At 34.3% G+C, this 19,257-nt stretch overlaps 1 protein-coding gene and 1 long non-coding RNA gene across 13 annotated transcripts in view; one reads left to right on the forward strand and one right to left on the reverse strand.

Moving 5' to 3' along the window:
• myo1cb (myosin Ic, paralog b) overlaps nt 1-19,257 on the forward strand; it is an 84,732-nt gene that overhangs the window by 43,821 nt on the left and 21,654 nt on the right. For 9 of the 12 annotated variants that reach the window (XR_015508716.1, XR_015508717.1, XR_015508720.1 and 6 more), the window contains 6 exons: nt 9,669-9,824; nt 10,922-11,037; nt 14,599-14,797; nt 15,238-15,318; nt 17,387-17,566; nt 18,889-18,987. Coding sequence is in view for 4 of the 12 variants with exons in the window: in NM_001317189.1 (NP_001304118.1) it covers nt 9,669-9,824; nt 10,922-11,037; nt 14,599-14,797; nt 15,238-15,318; nt 17,387-17,566; nt 18,889-18,987 (831 nt within the window). In the remaining 8 variants the exon portion in view is untranslated. Of the gene's footprint in view, nt 1-3,225; nt 6,197-9,668; nt 9,825-10,921; nt 11,038-14,598; nt 14,798-15,237; nt 15,319-17,386; nt 17,567-18,888; nt 18,988-19,257 lie in introns of those variants that run through there. The other 3 variants (XR_015508713.1, XR_015508714.1, XM_087283165.1) reach the window with 1 other exon arrangement.
• LOC147833699 (uncharacterized) lies at nt 5,901-8,981 on the reverse strand. The gene is made up of 2 exons (XR_015509604.1): nt 8,660-8,981; nt 5,901-8,498 (listed from the first exon to the last, which is right to left on the reverse strand). It is a non-coding gene; the product is annotated as an uncharacterized LOC147833699 (long non-coding RNA).

A 19,257-nucleotide genomic window follows, 5' to 3' on the forward strand; every position in this document is an offset into this window, starting at 1 on the left:
AACAATGCTGTAATGGAGCCTGTTTCTGAAGAAAGTGACTTGGGAAGGACATTTGGGGGAAAGAAGTTTTGCTTTCTAGCAATGGCATATTTATTGTTCTAAATGAATGGCTAGGTTCATTTAAATGTAAAGGTGTGTGGTATTTGTGGTATTTGTTGTCTGCAATATTATCATAATTGTAGTTTTAATGGTGTATGAGATGACATCATCAAGTTTGTCAATCACTTTGAAAAAAAGAAACAAACATTGAGTCCAAAACTGTGATGATTGTCTGAATTTAACATCTGTTACACTGGAAATAAAAAAGATTCAATGGATTTACTCAAATTTTTATTGTTAGTGGTTGCAATCAATTGATTTAAGCACTTTATTTGTTTGTTTAAATTTAGCCCATATAAATTGTTTACAACCACTAACTTTAAAAAATTTAGAAAATGCAATGAATAACTTTTACAGTGCAGAATGCAGTTATAATGACACTATAATTCCAGTTATAAAAGATTATTTATCCCATAAAAGGGTTTTGATTTATTTATTTTTTATTTTTTTTAATGTTAAGTAAGTGATCAAGTACATCCGGGCTGTTGTTATTGCAGAATATAATGCCCAACAGGCTTATCGACAGAAGCAGAATGGGGGCTGTTCTGTTGTAGGTCTGATGGGGCTTTATTCTGTGCAAACTGACTGAATGTCCTGACTGCATTTAACACTTATTAATTTCCCACTACTTGCCACAAAACATAAAAATTAAACACAAAACATTGTTCTGAGCCATAATAGTTGATTAAACGCAAAGCTGACCAAAGCAAAAATGTCTGAAAGAGCATACACTAATTTTACTCTGTCACAGGATGTTGTTGAACAGTCAAAAACCGCAGGATGCCAGACAAGCATGTGGATATACAAGCATATGGATGTGAACATATTCACTGACGGTCAAGTTGATTCTAAATTCTTGGATGAGTCTGTGTTGTTAGTTTCAGCGGTTGTTATCTGGGAATAACATATCTTGGAATGACAGAAAATATATTTTCCATAAAAGCAAAAAAACTGATGTGTTGGTTGTTTGTGGCATGGCTCATCCTTGTTATGCAATTGTCTCAACAGCGCTATATGGCTGTAACTTTTGCACTTGCTTTTTTACTTAGCTTTGGCTCTGCATGTGTGGCATAACCTATGTTTAATGTGTCTTTCTGGTTGAGGGAAAAACCCAAAGCTGTCCCATACTTTGATTTTACTTTTTGTGTCAGTGGCAAAATTTTATCTATTTTAAATCATGATCTGCGATTCACTTTGCAAAGATGGCCACTGGATATCAAGTGATGCAGCAGTATTGATATGACAGCAGTTGATATGCATCATCAGGAATTCATGATTGTATCGCTGTATTCTGATCACTTCACTATTAGACTTATCTAAAACCTAATATTATATGACTTTGGTATCCAGTTGAGTTTATTGGATGCTCATTTTTCTATTTTAACCTCCATTTGTTGTCATTTAATGCCTATTTTAATGCTTATTTTGTTTATTTTAAAAAACATGTTTATAAAAAACATGATTTTAAAAATTGTTTATTTATTTATTAATTTTAGTTTCCGTGGATGTTAGTCTGCCAGTCCAACCACTTTTCCAAATTTTCATTGCTAATCCCAAAGGTTTGTTTTAGGTCCATTTTGAATTTCCACACAACCAGTGCAGACCCATGGGGGTCAGGGAGAGGCTGGCTTGACCTCCCCTAAAATCGCTGTAAAACAAGAACTGTATGTATATATATATATATATATATATATATATATATATATATATATATATATATATATATATATATATATATATATATATATATATATAATTTTTTTATTATAATTTTTTAAAGATTTATTTTTGCCCTTTTTGCCTTTATTAAGTGAATAGGACAGTATTTTAGACAGGAAGGGAAGTGGGAGAGAGAGAGAGGGTATAGGGATGGTAAATTTCCTCAAGCCAGGATTTAAACTCAGGACACTCTGAAGTGCTACTGCACCATATCTCAGCGCGCTAAACACTAGGCTATTGCGCCAACAGATGGGCTATCCAATAAATATAACAGACAGTATAATAGAACATAAACATAAAATTTTTTTATTATTATTATTCTAAATTTAGATTATTATTAAATACATACAGTATTTTTTTTCTTCTAATTTGTACCCCCAAAAGTGTACAGGTAGAATTCAGCTTATTTTATCTTTGGTCATGACATGCCTAAAAAATAATACTAATCTGTTTAAAAGACAAATATTTAACGAAAGTAAAAGCAGATCTGCATTATATAAGAGTCTCAGTGTAAGTACAGTAGCTCCAGTACAAATGGTCTGTCAATGGGCTGGACATGTTATTCTTTGGTTGGCCAGCAAATGATGTCATGGTCTGTCTGGCCGGCGTGTTTAGTTTTGATTATGACTCCACCACCGATTATTAACTGTCAGCTCTGTGTCATGGCAGAACAATAAACGCATGAAATACGAGACAAACGAGCAGATGCAATTAGAGCAAGATTAAGAAAAGTGTGCAGTATGTTCACAGCTCACTTTCCTGATTTGATTATCAAATTTGAGCTCTGGGATTGAGCGACTACATTCTTGTTTGTTTGATTTGAATATACACACCAGCAGTCAAAAGGCTGTAAGGATTGTTAGAAGTGAATGGATTATCTCATGCTCACCAAGGCTTCAAAATCTATTTTAATATAGTAAAAACATTTCATTAGACTGAATGGTTGCCCATCTTGCACTTTTAGTCTGTACCTTTCAGATGAGGACTAGTGCTGATATAGCACAAGCATACAACCCTTTCTTAAAGTAAAATCACAAGTTTGAAGAACATGACATTCCCCAGCCTATTCAATTTAATATATTTTTTCTTTTCTCTCTCTTTTATATATATTTTTTCATTTATTATCATCATTTATTTTACTTGATACACCATGCTGCCAACCTCAACTTTCAGTCCTGACCTGTTTATATGCTTAATTTGTAAATTGAATGCACATCTTATATTGTTTATGCACATTATTTTCTGCTTGTAGCGCAATATGTGGGTTATAGTGTGGTTTATTTTTTAGTTTTTTAATCAATTTTGTATTGTTTGTGTTTGTTTGCGTATATGTGTGTATAAATATATGTATTTATATATGTATATATATATATATATATATATATATATATATATATATATATATATATATATTTTTTTTTTTTTTTTTTTTTTTTTTTTTTTTTTTGTACAAAATAACTTTAAACTTTAAAAAAATTTTGTGTTTGGCACAAAAATCTGAATCCGATAAATATATTCTTTAAAAAAAATACATTTCATGTAGTAAAAATAGGATATGTTATTGTAGTGTAATTGTAAGGTTTTATAGGATTAATTTAATAGGATTATTTGATATACAGAAAGTTCAAAAGAAAAACAACTTATCTGTAATAAATATTGATTTACATATTTCATCCTTGCTGAATAAAAAAAATAGTTTCTTTAAATATTCTAACTAAAACCATCGTAGTGTTAAGCATAACATTTACATAACATTTTTATTTGTGTATTTAACAGACTTAAAGTGAATGGGGCGAATTTAGCAGCCTGATCTCACAAGGAAACTTTTTTACATTTTGCCAATTTAGTGGCTAATTTGAACGAAAATGTATGTACGATTGATTTCATACAAATTAGCCACTAAATCAAAAAGTTACAAATTGCCATAAGATGTCGTTGATTTTTAGAGACAAATATACATTAAGGATATTTGGTTGATTCCAGACATTGAAATCAAGGATTTCTATTTTTTGTTCAAGTCATGGAATATCTGGGATTTTTGGTTGTCAGTTAAATTTTTTCTTCCCATCTATCAACATATAATTTTTCTATACCGTGCTCACATTGTTTCTTGTGTTTTGCCAGTGTTATATTTAGGCTATTTTTCACTTGCATTGTTCCTTTCCTACTTGTGAAGCAGCAGTTAATGCCATCACCTATAATTTTACCTGTTAAAATACTGTCTGCGGCAGTTTAACTGCTCAGAGCTCAACCAGTCCCTCCTGGGAGAAATTTCTGACTTTTGTGGCCTAAAATGACTGGTTTTGTTGTGGCCTTCTCAAAACATGTGGCAAAATTTCTTTTGTCGATTTGCTGCTAAAACATTCATACATTTATTACACAATTACTCATAAAACATTTGTTATTTACAAGATCGGCTGTATCACTGTCTCTCCACCTATAGCTGATGTGTAGTGAGCACACTGGCGCAGTTGTCCGGCGGCTGCTGTCGCATCATCCAATTGGATGCTGCACAATAGCGTTGTGGAGAGACCCCCTCATGATTCTGAAGAGCTTTAGGTGTATGGCCATACACGATGCTCTATAAAAATACACACATTACATTACATTATTTAAATAAAGATAACACTGAAACAAACAGAGAAAGCATTACCTTTTAAGCACATATATGAAGCCTAATAAATCACATGAATGAAGATCACATTTAACAAAAAGTCTGTTGAACAATAGCATTACAAAATAATGTGAACAAAACTTCAAAATGCAGCGATCAATGCAACGAATGTAGCACAGTGTCTTTGACAGCTAGAGCTATTGCACACCAGATTTGTTTTGTTATTGATTGATAACCAATAAATAATTGGTTAATTGGTTCAATAATTGATAAATTATGCATTTCTCTGGTGGTTGAACCCCTTGATATGGCTTGCTGCCTGACAGTTTTTTTTAATTAATTTACTGTTTTTTAGATTTTGGTTATATTCTGTGACTGTGTTGCTTTATGCATCTATTTTCAGGCATTTTATTTTTGTATATAAAAGTTAGGCCATAGAAATGAATGGGAATAATTGAATAATAAAGTTTAGAGATCAGTTCAAGCTTTTAAAATAACATCATTTGTTCACTTTATGCATTTGCCTTTTGTTTTTAAAATCATGCAGAAAAATATGAAAAAAAGTATATTTATTGGCTAAGATATCGACTATCGGCACCCAAATCTTAATAGTTATTGGGTATCAGTATCTGTCAAAAATTCCGTATCAGTGCACTTTCTATAGGCAATCATAATATTATTTAAAATAGAACAATGCAGATGGCACAGTAGAAAATTAGATGTTTCTTGGCTAGCCAAAATTTGTAGGACATTGTAGGCAATAAAAAAATTAGCTTGATTTTGCATTAAATTCTGCAATTTCAGAATTACATATTTCTGGAGGGACTGCATGCTCAACACAACAGGTCATGTAAATTCTGTTTTTTTTTTTTACATTTGGCTAACAGTGGTGTTCCTAATGCTCCTCTCTGAACATTTAGCTTTGCTTTTTTCCTGTCATATTTGTCAAATTTGCTTTTGCCCTGAATGACAGCAGCCCACAAAACACAGGAGCTCTTAAACTGCTTCTATATGAGAACCACATTTCATATTGTTGTTTTTTTATTTTTATTTTATTTTATTTTTTATACAGATTGTTTAAAACCAGATTTAAACAAAACCAGCCTAAAAGTAGTTTGAGTCCGAGGATTGGTCAGTGGAGCTCAGTTGGTGCATTCACCAAGCTGACGGATTGGGAATGAAGTCACTTCCTGGCACTACACTTGTCGACTGTTCTCGGTTATATTTTTCTTTCTACTTGTTTTTTTCTCTCTCTTTCACTGTTAGCCTCTCTCTCTCTCTGTGTGTGTACTGTTGTAGTTGGTGTACATCACCTTAATTAAAGTGCTTTCTCAGGTGTGCTGTATCTGTCTCTCTCTGTCTCTGCCTCCAGGGGACGGCCGCTGCTGTGTCAATAGCAAAACAACAGCCGTGGCAGCTGGTGCGTTCACACAATGTGACTGTGTGTATTTCAATGAATAATCACGCATTTGTTCATCTGAGTGTGGTTGTGTGTGTGAGTGTTTGTGTGAGTCGGTGTAAGTGGGTTTTTGTGTTTCAAGATAGGGAAGCGTCATCCATAGTCCACTTTGATCAGGATTGCAGACATTAGATGATCTGCTAGAACTTTTTTTTAATGCTAAAGACCATCCTAGGATAAGGATTGACTGCTAATGTTGATTCGGCACCATGGATTTGTCAAATCTCGGGGATCTAATGAAAAAAACCCAGAGCTCCATTGTGGAGAAGAGTTTTGCATTTAAAAATACAGATGCGGTGGTGAATGTGAGTATGATTGGGTTTCTGTTTCCAGCACTCTTGAGGTTGGGTGGAGTTTGCACTCATACATAGTGGTTTATGTGTGAAAACTAGTGGTTTGGAGCTTCTTGTTTCTTTTTTTAAAGGTATTATTGTCAAGATAATGATGACAAAACAGCCTTGTATCCTTGTGTTGCATACTAGGATACAAGTGTTGCAGTGATAACATTTAGCAATGATTAGATGAAATGCTAATATTGTGGTCAATTGAATAGATGTCATATATGGATTTATTATACATGCACCAGTGTGTCTAATGTGTTTTAAATACCTTTTATGGAAGTGCAGTATTAAAAATATTGTGTTATTAAATTACCAAAATATGTGAACAAAATATGATTAATGACAGTACTGTATACAGCATGGAAGATACATGTTTGTTTTCAAATTGGGTCCCACTTTATATTAAGTGGCCTTAACTAATATGTACCTACATAGGATTCAATAGTTTGTTACAATGTACTTATTGTGTAAATACATGTATTTATCGTGTACTTATGCTTGATTAAATACATGTATGTAATTACATTTGTAATTAACTTTTGTAGTTACATTTGTAAATACACTGTTGACCATCCCTTACTCCTTAGCTTACCCTTAAACCTACCCATGCCACCAAACCTGTCCATAACCCAACCTCTATTCCAACTCAAAAGCACAAGTGTTCTCAAATACATTATAAACACACTAAGTACATTGTATTTATTTATTTTTTGTAAGTACATAGTAGTTAGGGACACTTAATATAAAGTGGGACCTAAAATTGAGTTGAGATTGCATTTAACGGTTTTATTTTATTTATTAAAAAGATTAAATATAAGGGTAAATGTTAGGTGATTGAGCATGTAATATTAAATATCAAATATCAAGAAATGGCCATAATTTAAAAGGGTAAATGTGTTGACCTGTATATTGCTAAGCTTGAAATTGTTTCTTTTTTGAAAGAAGTGCCTTATCGTCACCAAGGCTGCATTTATTTGATTAAAAACGCAATAAAACAGTCATAGTGTGAGCATTAGGGATGTCCAGGTCTGATCACATGATCTGAAATCAGGCCGAATCACGCAGTTTCAGACTCGATCGGAATCGGACGTTACCCCCTGATCAGGACTCGAATATATTTACATACTGTATATATATTTACTCATTATTTTTTTTAAACATATCTATAGTTATGCGGTGGCACAGAATTAGACCTCCTTCTTCACAGCAATGTGTGCGGCATGACATCACTTTTTTTGCAGAGGTGCTATTGGTTAAATGCCGGCAAAGTAGAACATGAAGCAGCTTGAAGCAGAAAGCTTGAGTATGTATCGGTCTGGAGGTATTTTAAAGTTGATGACGACAACATTGCTATAGCAAACTGTGATATATGTAAACTTGGCATTGCCTGCCGGGTATTTTAAGTTGAGGTGCTGTTTGTTTTTATATTCAATTTTTTAAATATTTACTGTTACACTAAAGTCCAAAAGTGAAGAATTGATGTTACTTATTACTTGATTGTTCAAGCTACCTCACAGAAGTGCTCTGTTTGTTAACAGAGTTGTTGAATGTTAAATAAGGTGAATTCAATAAAGCATAAGGAACATCCTGGATCTGTTTTTTTTGCTCTTCGTTATTTTTTTATATATATATTATAGAAGTGTTGGATCAGTTTTGGGTATCAAATGACTCGGACATGGACTCAAGGGCAAAAAATCTTGATCAGGACATCCCTAGTGAGCATTATTTTACATTTAAAATGGCCACTTTCCTTGAATATATTTTAAATTGTAATCTGTCCTGTTAAAGCAAAGCTAATTTTTCAACCGCTATTCCTTTGCATGATCCTTCAGAAATGGTTGAATGTTTGGTTCTTATTAGTTGCTAATATGTGCAGTGAATCACACTGCTGAAGTTGTTCCAGACAGGTTTTGACTGCGTTACAGTTCCATATCACCGAGCCATTTCAGTAATTTCAGCTCCATACTGCTAAGAACCTATATGCACAAAGACAAGCAATTAATTACAAATGAATAAACATAGCAAACTCTCTTGTATTTAGACAAACAAACACACACACACACACACACACACACACACAAACACACACACACACACACACACACACACACACACACACACACACACTCACTCACTCACACACTTTTTGCAACTTTATTAATAAAACTGTTCTTAAAGCAGTTAAACATTTTTGCTATTCGTGTAGATGCTGCTGCTGGACACTTTTAAGAGATTCTCTCCAGTAATTCTCTCTCTCTCTCTCTCTCTCTCTCTCTCTCTCTCTCTCTCTCTCTCCCTCTCTCTCTCTCCCTCTCTCCCTCTCTCCCTCTCTCTTTGTCTTGTTCAGTCTCTATCATTTTCTCAAACTAGGAAGCAGACAGACACTGTCGGTAAAGAAGCATTATCAGCAGACCTCAACATTTGCACCATTCATCCATTGGAACTAAAACCAATCATTAATTCTTGTAATAAAATCAGATGTCAAGCAGAGTGGGATTTATATACTTCAGACCATTAGGCCATTCCAGAATTTTTTAATATTAGAAGAAGATTCAGAAAATTGTTCTTTCCATCAAATCCCTCTAGCACTGACCCTTGTTTAATTACATTGTGCTGGTTTTTAACATAGCGATAAAGCTTTTGCACTATTTCAGTCATTTTTAAACCATGTTGAACCAAATATATATTTCAATTAAATTGATTATTAAATTCTGTAATTATACCAAAAACTTCTCTCCATTATAGAAGCAAAAAAAAAAAAAAGACTAAACAAATAAACACGTTACTACGATCTGCTATCTTTTACAGTGTAGATCAGGGGTCACCAATCTCGGTCCTGGAGGGCCGGTGTCCCTGCAGGTTTTAGCACCAACTTGCCTCAACACACCTGCCTTGGTGTTTCTAGTATACGTTTTAAAACCTTAATTAGCTTGTTTAGGTGTGTTTGATTAGGGTTGGAGGTAAAATCTGCAGGACACCGGCCCTCCAGGAACAAGTTTGGTGACCCCTGGTGTAGATTGTGTCAAAAAGCTTAACATATATAAAGTTCTAGTATATTGAAACTGCTTCAGTTCAGTTTTCAAAGTTGAAGTTCAGTGTAATGTAAATGTCATTGCTGAAAGCCAAAACACTGAAGAGCAAATTTAACAATGCGCAGCACCATAGATGGTAGCATAATGTTCCCAAAGTTCATAGCAATACTTTAATATAAAAGTTGCACGTTTTTGAGCTTTGTTTTCAAATGAGCATGACTGTGTGCTTTGAAAAGGGAGGGGTTCTGCTGGAGTGTTTGAGTTTATTCTCAAGGCTCTCTGAGGTCCTTGATGAACTGCTTGCTTTGCAGTGTTTATATATCACCTCTCGCTGCTCTGCGTCTGGAGGGTGGACGTGTGACTTTGTATCTCAGTTCTGCTCTCTCTCTCTCTCTCTCTGTCAGGCTGTGGGCAGTGACGGAATCCGGGTCATGATGGAGAGTGCCCTGACAGCCAGGGACCGGGTGGGTGTGCAGGATTTTGTCCTGCTGGAGAACCACACCAGCGAGGTGGCGTTCATTGAGAACCTCCGCAAACGCTTCAAGGAGAACCTCATTTATGTAAGAGCTGCTGTCTCTCTTCTGTTCACTCAAACATTAAATTCATTCATTCATCAAAGCAAGACATTTTAAATCTGTATAACTGTCTTTTTTGACGGAACATAAAGTAATATGTTTTGTTAGGATAGGTTACCCCAAAGTTTAAATATACTTGCTATTTACCACTCTCATATGGTTCCAAACATTTTCTTTCCTCAGTTGAATACAAAAGAAGGAAACTGGTAGCCATTTAGATTCATATTAGGGGAAAATAGCGTAACACTTTATAATTACACACTATGAACCATTTATTAAGCAATAGCAAATAGTGAATTCATTATCTGTTAAGTATTAACTATTAACATTAACAAACGTTAGTAAGCAGTTTATTACTGTAGCTACAAATGCTGTATTCTTGACGTATAACCACATTTATAATGTGCCTAATAATTGTATTTTTATCATTTGTTAATGATTCATTTTTCATTACTAAATAAGTATGGCATTATTTACAAATCAGTTATTTAAGCATTTATTAACATACATAATAACCATTTCTATATGCCTGAAAAATAAGATGTATAAATGTTGATTTCAGTAGTTTATTAATCATTTACTAACTCATTCTGAATTATCTTAAAAACCTCCAACTACTCTAAAATACAAATGGTTTGTAAATAACGCAATGCTTAATTTAGTCATGATAAATTAATCAGTAACAAAGTATGAAAATACAATTATTAATGTGGCTGTAAGTCAAGAATACTGCATTAAGCTGCACGTATTTAGCTTACTAACGCTTATTAATGTAGAGGTAATGCTTAACAAATAATGAATTCACTATTTGCTATTGCTTTGTAAATGGTTCATAGTGTGTAGTTATAAAGTGTTACCGAGAATTCATATGAATTATAAATCATTTTTATATTTTGGTTATTTTACAGTTAATTTGAGTTATTTAACAATGGGCAAAAAGGCCAAAAGAATGAATGAATGTTCTACAAAAGAAAGAATTGACAAATTTGTTATGATGGGAATGTGAGTGTATGAGTTTTATGTGAACTCCAAAGCTTATATCCTAGAGTGTTCATTTGATTATTATTGCATTTCTTTTTCAGACATACATCGGTTCAGTGCTGGTGTCTGTAAATCCCTACAAAGATTTGGAGATCTACACTAAACAGCACATGGAGAGATACAGGGGTGTCAATTTCTATGAAGTGTCGCCTCACATGTAAGCCATCTTTATTACCCATGGTTCTGCTCTCTTCTAGAGAATGGCTACTCCTTTTATTTTCTAAACAACAGCTACAGTGGGTTTATCAATCATCAAGTTTTGATAGTTGTATTCTTTCTTTAGCATAAAATACAGCAGATATTAAATGCACACATGAAGTTTGACAAATAGATATTGTAAAAGAAAAGGCTGGTCCACTACGATATCATATTTTGACCTTTAGTTGATGTGTAATGTATGTGTGAACATAAACAACATCTCTGAATGTCTGACATTGGCTTTTACAGAGTTAACTTAGCAAAGCCTAAAGCGAACAAATTTGTTGACTTCAAAAAATTACATGGAGGCTAGTGAGATCACAAATGCTTCAGGTTGCAAAAGTGCTTACAATTTAATTATGTTCTAGAGAATTTTAATAAAGATGTAGCTCTAGCATTCGACAAAGGCTAGCTTCCAAAATCTCTCCCAGTTCAGTTCTGCATTCGCCTAAAAACTCCTCCAACCATAATAGCAGAAGCTGTGGATTGTGAGCCACAACCTGTGAGTGTTTTTATTTGTTAAAATTGATCAACTACAGGCATAGTTTCTAGCAGTATGTTGTAGCAAGGACGTAAATAAGGATGTAAACAACAGGAAATGCTGTTTGGCACTGTTAACAATTAAGCTACAAATTTATATTTATCAGTCAAACCGCTGTAAACACCCATACTCTCAGCGCTGCAGTGTCTCTCTATGCGGCCACTTTCCCTGCATTCTATATCTCAAATAACAAACTCACAAAAGAAATGTGAACGTTTCCTATTTCTTACACATGCATATTCCCAATATATGTGAAAGACACTTGTCAGGTTTTATTTTAGAGAGAAGACATGAGGTTCAGCTGTGTCCTCTTGTGTCATTTTCTGTCTGATTCAGGCCCAAACTGATACGGCTATCTGCTTCTCTGACTGACTGTTTACACAGCGCAAAAGCGCATGCTTGTATGGGGCTTGACACTTTTCCTGGTGATGTGGAGCCGATCCGCGAATCACAGCACATTATGTTAGCTGACCAATCAGAGCTTCTTGAGGTCGGGGTTTTCAGAGGAACTTGGAAATATGACAGTGGTTATCATGTTAGAAGAGTAGCTGTATATAATTAAATATGAAAAAATAACACGAAGCATGAGCACACATTGCTTTGCATCTTACAAACAAAACCAAGCCTTAAAAATACACTGTGGACCACCCCTTTAATAAATAAATAGTGATTTTTATATAATAATAATAAAAATGTATACAAATATTGCATTATAGCTTAATAAATATATCAAATATATAATAATGTTTCATTTATAATAAATTTGTTGTAATTCTTCTTTGAATTGCGAATTATGTGAATTTGTAGCATTATTTATGAAAAGGATTGCTTTATTAATTCATTTTTTTTGTAATTCTTGGCAATAAATATATTTTTCTTAATTTCTTTTTTATTGCTTTAATTGAATGAAGTTAAAATCCTGTAAAAAATAAAACATGACCTATATGTAATTATTAAAACCATGCATCCATGTGAAACTAATAGCTCAAAATCCAATATTCATCCAGGTTTTAGGCCAACAAAATGAGCACTTTTGTTAAATATTCATGATTAAAAATGTATATGAAACATGTTTTTGATTTCTATTTGTATGCCAAATATGCAAAATGACCTGATAGTTTGTTCTTTTTGACTAAGTGAAGAGGAAATTACTTTTTATTTTATAGCAGTAGTCGTTTATTATTTCCGTTTGTATTATTATATGTAATATTATTTATAATAATTATTTATTATTATTATATGTCTATTATTATAACTTTTTTCTGTTTTATAATATTAGTTTTGTGTTGGTCTAATAGTATTAATAATGTTAGTAATAGTAGTGTATTATTGTTTCAGTGTAAAATCAAAACTAGCAAACATTTTGAATAAAATATTAAGTAAGCAGTAATATTACTTGATTTATTATTATTATTATTATTATTAAGTATTTGACAGTTTGAATGCATTTTAATTTATGTAATTCAAGCTGATTGTTCTTTCTTTTTGACTTCTGTGAGTGAAGAGGAAATTCCTTTGGACTCACTATGAGGAATGTTAAGGACTATAAGTTTTGCTTCAGTTAAAATGTTCATAGACTCTTATCTGTAAGGTTCATATGTGGGAGCTTACAGCTATCAGAAGTCATATAAAGTTGCAGTAGGATGACCGTACGCCCACTGTTGCACGGATCTCATCTCACACTGATAGCAGATGTGTAAAAGTGATGAAAGTGTTATCTCAGCTCTCATACAGGCTGAAAAAACACAGACCGTCTCTGGTGTCACCCTGCTCTTTCCTCAAGAAAATGATTGTCAGCTTCATTTGCACTCTGCGCTTTTCCACTGTTTGCACAACACTTTTCTGACAGCTGAACATCCATTTAACTCCTCCTAAGGAATGTGTTATTTTAATGATCTCAGAAAGCAAATCTTAGGCAACTTTGCGCATTCTGTATAGACGGAAAGAGATCAGAAATATTTAGTTACATTTTAATGAAATGCATGTACTGCTAATTAAATATACATCTATACTATTAAAATAAGTTTTGATTTAATAATAAGTTGAAAAAGTAATACACGTTTTTTATTATTGTTGGTAAATCTGCACTGATAGAATTAACTAAAGCTTAAAATTAATTCTTAAACAGTACTTGAATAAATAACGCGTTTTAAATTAATTTAAAACTGCATTTCTAATCTATAAAGACATTTAATTTGTATAAATATACTTTAGTAATTTTTGTTTTTGGATGTATTATTATTTGTGTGTAGTGCCACAGTACATTTATTAGCAGTAGTAGTTTAATATTTGCTTTTATATTTTTTGTTTTTATTTTTTTCTAACCTCGTTTTTTAGAATATCGTTTTTGTGTGGGTCTAATAGTATTGTTAGTAGTAGTAGTAGTAGTAGAAGTAGTAGTAGTAGTAGTAGTAGTAGTAGTAGTACACTCAAAAAATACTTTTGCTGCTTGTTTAAGTTGAAATAGCACAAGGTTTTTTTGGAACAACTTCATTGTTTTATGGACAATCCAACTACATTTTTAAAAACAATTAAGTGACCTTAATCGATTTGTGTTGGTCAAACATGAAGGATTTTTTTATAGTAAATTTTTATTATAAAATAAAAATGTTTGTAGTTGTGTATTATTGTTTTGCTGTAAAATTAAAACTAGTAAACATTTAATAAAATATTAATTAAGCACTAATGTTACTTGCTGATTATTATTATTAAATATTTGCTTACAGTTTTGTGTTTTAATTTATGGAATTTGAGCTCATTTAATTATTAAAATTAAATAATAATTATAAAATTAATTATTCAAATTTATGTTTTTAACAACTAAACATTTCTAATATGCATACTTTCATCTAAATATCGATATTATTTTCTTGATTATTATTATTTAAATAATTCAAATTTGTAAAGTGTGGATTGTTAAATAAAATAAACAATCAAGTATTTGTGATCATAACCTATTTCCTATAACCCTATATACAGTTATGCAGTGGCTGATAATGCATATCGCTCCATGCGGACTGAGAGACGGGACCAGTGCATCCTCATCTCGGGTGAAAGCGGTGCCGGCAAGACTGAAGCTTCCAAGAAGGTTCTTCAGTACTACGCTGTCACCTGTCCTGCCAGTGATCACGTGCAGACTGTCAAAGATCGCTTGCTACAATCCAACCCTGTGCTGGAGGTACACATGCACTCAGCACTTCTAATCCAATGATTTTCATGGCATACAATTTTACTAATCCCCAAGTGCCAGCATGTAGTGGAGAGATCAGCACAGGCTGTAATTCCTGCCCTGGGCTGCTGTCATTGCACAAAATACTCCAAATGACTCCCAGCGATGCCAAGGAAAAGAGCAGAGTTTATTCTGAGAAGCCGGTAGTCCCGCTAAACCTCTCCAGTAATTATATGCCACAGTTACTATCTGTACGATAAGATTGGAACATACATGAAGACGTCTAAAAATGGGATAGGCCAAAGGAAGTGGCGCAGACGGCCAGTTTTACCAGATGTTTTGCAGATGTGCTGGAAACTGGCAGTGTGTGCACATCTAGAGTGTCTTTTTTTCTCTGCCATTCTGAATTGTTCTATTCATCTATATTCCATCATTGTTTGTTTTCTCAGGCCTTTGGAAATGCAAAAACTTTAAGAAATGACAATTCCAGTCGCTTTGGGAAATACATGGACATTCAGTTTGACTTCAAGGTGAGGTTACTCATGTTTAAAAGGTTATTTCACATATTTGCTGGTAATTTACTCCCCTCAGGTGATCTTAAGCTTTTTTAATGGTCAGTACAGTATGATTCGGCTTAGCATTGCTTCAGTTTGGTTTCGCCCAACAATACAACAGTGGCCTGCCGATGACTTTTTCAATATAGCAGGTTTGGTGTCTTTTGTGGTAGTGATGATTCTCTCTGACCACATTTTGGTAATGAACTGTTTGCTATTGTTGGCATCCAGCATTCTTTTTCCTGCAGTCACTGATCCACAAAACTAAAGCCAACTCAATCCTTAAGGCATCCAGACAGTGGATGCCCTGCACACATGACAGTTGGAAGTACACACTGGATGTGCACATTCGCACCACATTCTGACTGGGCACCACAGACGCCACTGATGTACCCGTACCGTTATGCCTACCCTGACATAAACGTATGGTTACCATTCTAAAATGAATAGCGCAGCCGGTGTGTCACCCCCTTTATGATGGTCTTGCTGCAGACAGTTACAACCCTTTTTGCATCCTTGTTGAAACTCACACTGCTAGCTATCAAAGATTAATGTTAATTTGGCAAGCTGAACGCATTCTGTACTGTACAGGAGACATAGAGGAGATTGATTGACAATGGTTGACAGCCAATCAGGACGTAGAACACAATGTGTTGTAAAAAATAAAATAAAATAAGCATGTCAAATTGTATTAAAAAAAATCTGCAAAACTGTGAGGCCGCGTGTTATAGCGAGGGACCACTATACATTTTTTTTGTCGGTTGAACTGTCTCTTTAAGATGTACGTGAATTGTTTTCTTCAGTAGAACATTAAAAGATTATTTTTAGCTCAACCTGTGGTCTTTGGAGATGCTGGCCCAGTCCAAAAAACACATTCAAGAAAAATAAAATATCTGTGGTCAATCTGTGAAAGAAATCAAAGATTATTTATAACATTATTAACTTTAATCCACACAGTGCACTCAGTCTGTAAATTATAGTTAATAACGTTGTAAATAGTTTTAAAGCGTTTTTGCACAGAACAAAGTATTTTGACTCTCAAAGTGCAGATTTCAGTTAACCATCTTGTTTCATGTTATACTGAAGAAAATGTCCTCTACATATTGGATGGCCAGGGGTGGATTTAACCAATAAGTTAGGTAACCGGCTGCTTGGGACCCCAGGAAATATGTGAAAATACCTAGAAGTGTAAATTATACCTATACATTATATATATCATCATTGTCTATATCATAACATATTTTGTATAGTGAGGGTCTAACAAGTAAAATGTTCATGGAATTATTACATCTGCAAAAATGTGTCTCCTACCCCCATCATGAAGCATTCCAGCAATCAAATTGGGTACAGATGTAGTTTTAAGATTGCATTAAAATAAAACAAAGAAGAAAAAGCAGCACAATAAATAAGTAAATAAATAAAAGTACAAAGGGTGCATTTTAGGACTGTTGGCCCCCATGGTCAGAATTGCTTAGAGCCTCCAAGTCACTAAATCCACCTCTGTGGATGGCCTGTGGGTAAGTGAACTACATTTTCGTTTTTTGGGTGAACTATCTAGTTTACAGTATTCTAATTGTTGTTTATTTTGTTTAGGAGGTCTCCTATAGTAGGTTTACAACAGGTGACGCATCATTTTCTCATAAAATGCATAGCTTTTCTCTCATTGTCTGAAACAGCTATGCAAATTTATTACAGACCCGAAGATGACTAAAATAATTTGACAGTAACGTTCAGAATCACTTCTTTCTTTGGGAGAACAAGAAAATTTATTGTGCTCTTTTACATTCACAATCAGTTATTTTAACACTGCAATACAAAAGCATTATTGTTGTTATCAACTGAAACTTACATCTCAACTGCTGTGATCCACTTTCTGTCGATGCACCTTTACCCCTACAATGCTCTTCTTGGTTTGGGGATTTGCCTGCATCTGCTTGTGTGTTCTTGTTCTTGTGCTTGTGTGTTGAATTATTCGTGCTTGCATGCGTGTCAGAAACCCGGTATTATCCCCTCTGCTTCTCCCTTTGGGTGTCCCCGTTGGCAGGGTGCTCCAGTCGGCGGTCACATCCTGAACTACCTGCTAGAGAAATCCCGCGTCGTGCACCAAAGCAACGGCGAGAGGAACTTCCATATCTTTTATCAGCTCATCGAAGGAGGAGAGGACGATCTGCTTAGGAGACTAGGCCTGGAGAGAAACGCCCAACAGTACCAGTATCTGGTCAAGGTGAGAGACTGACCTCGCTTGATATGATACAGCAGATGTCTATAGAGAAACCAAAACTGGCTTAAAAAAAAAGCTGGGGTTTTGTAGCCATTTCACATGCTTCAGATTCAACTCATTTCCTGCAAAAAATACTTTTATAAAACAAGTATAAAAAAAAAGTGTAAATAAAAAAGTATAAATACTTTTACAAAAAATAGAGTTTTGCTTACCTCAAAATAATCTACCACTGGGGTAAGCAAAATAACTTCTTTAAAAAACATTGACAACTTCTTTATTTATATAGTACATGCATTAAAACATTATAAATATATGTTGAACAAGATAAATAAAACAGATTTGAATTCAAATTTCAGCAAACAAACACCCTTTATTCGTTTATTCCTTTATTAAGATGTTCATGGTAATGTTTACTTTCACCGTTTCATTTAGGGAAACTCCTGAAATAAATATGTTATATCTCTGAACTTTATTAATAAATCTAAATAAAATGTTGCGCTTCCCACCTCCAGTCACAATGACTTTTGGGACTTCCAGAGCGAGTTCAGTGCTCAGGTCTGCATCAGTGCATCCTCGATATCAAGATATCACATCCAGGAAGTTTCACGTGTCCTCTGTTCTTGCGGTCTTGAGTATTGGAACTGAACTTTGGCTGCTAATGATGACGTTACATGAGAACACGAGGACGCAAGACCGCTGAAGAACGTATATTGAGAAACAGCCTTTAGCTCCAACTTGCCTCAACACACCTGCAAGGATGTTCTAGAAAGCCTAGTAAGAGCTTGATTAGCTAGCCCAGGTGTGTCTGATTGCGGTTGGAACTAAACTTTGCAGCACACCGGCCCTTCAGGACAGAGTTTGTACATGCCTGCTGTAACTACTTAATATTCTCATTCTTGGTGTAAAAGTAAAATCACGTTTTATTTTGACTCATACAAAGTATTTTGAGCTATTGCCAAAAAGCTACCTGTGCAACATAGGGCTAGTTTTGTCATCCAGGGATACATTTCTATTTTCAAACCTTATTTACAGTTGGCTAATCTTTTTTTTTTACTTTTTACCCTAAGGCAGGTACAGTATTCATAATCAACACAAATATAAAAAACACCAATATATGTCACCATATGCGTTTATGTCAGACCTGCGTATGAGTATTCATCATAAACGGCATCATCAGTTTTCCGACAACTATGTAGGAATGTCCCTCTGTTGCTTCCCCTCGCTCCCCTGGTGTTTAATAGAGGAAGTCAAGAGCGGCCCCTCCTCCTTCGGTTTCCTCTGCTGCGATGAGTGATCGTGTGTGTGTGTGTATGTGTGTTTTTCAGGGTAACTGTCCTAAAGTGAGCTCAATTAATGACCGCAATGACTGGAAGACAGTGAGGAAAGCCTTGAGCGTCATCGGCTTCACTGATGATGAAGTGGAGGTATGACAACCGGCCAATCACAACACACATTGTGAAGAATGATTCAATGTTTTTCTCCAAGAAACAGAAAGGCTCTCTTTATGTATGCAAACAGTGCTTATTTTGGAAATGTGTTGTCTGAAATTGAACTTTACAAAGCACTGCAGGTCATTTTGAGTATTTCAAGTTTGCTAAACTTTAATTTTTAATATGCAAATGATGAAATAGTTTTCCCAGAGATGGGTTGCGGCTGGAAGGGCATCCGCTGCGTAAAAACTTGCTGGATAAGTT

This window comes from Danio rerio, chromosome 15 (genome assembly GCF_052040795.2).
Source record: "Danio rerio strain M-AB ecotype USA chromosome 15, GRCz13ab, whole genome shotgun sequence".
NCBI lineage: Eukaryota > Metazoa > Chordata > Actinopteri > Cypriniformes > Danionidae > Danio > Danio rerio.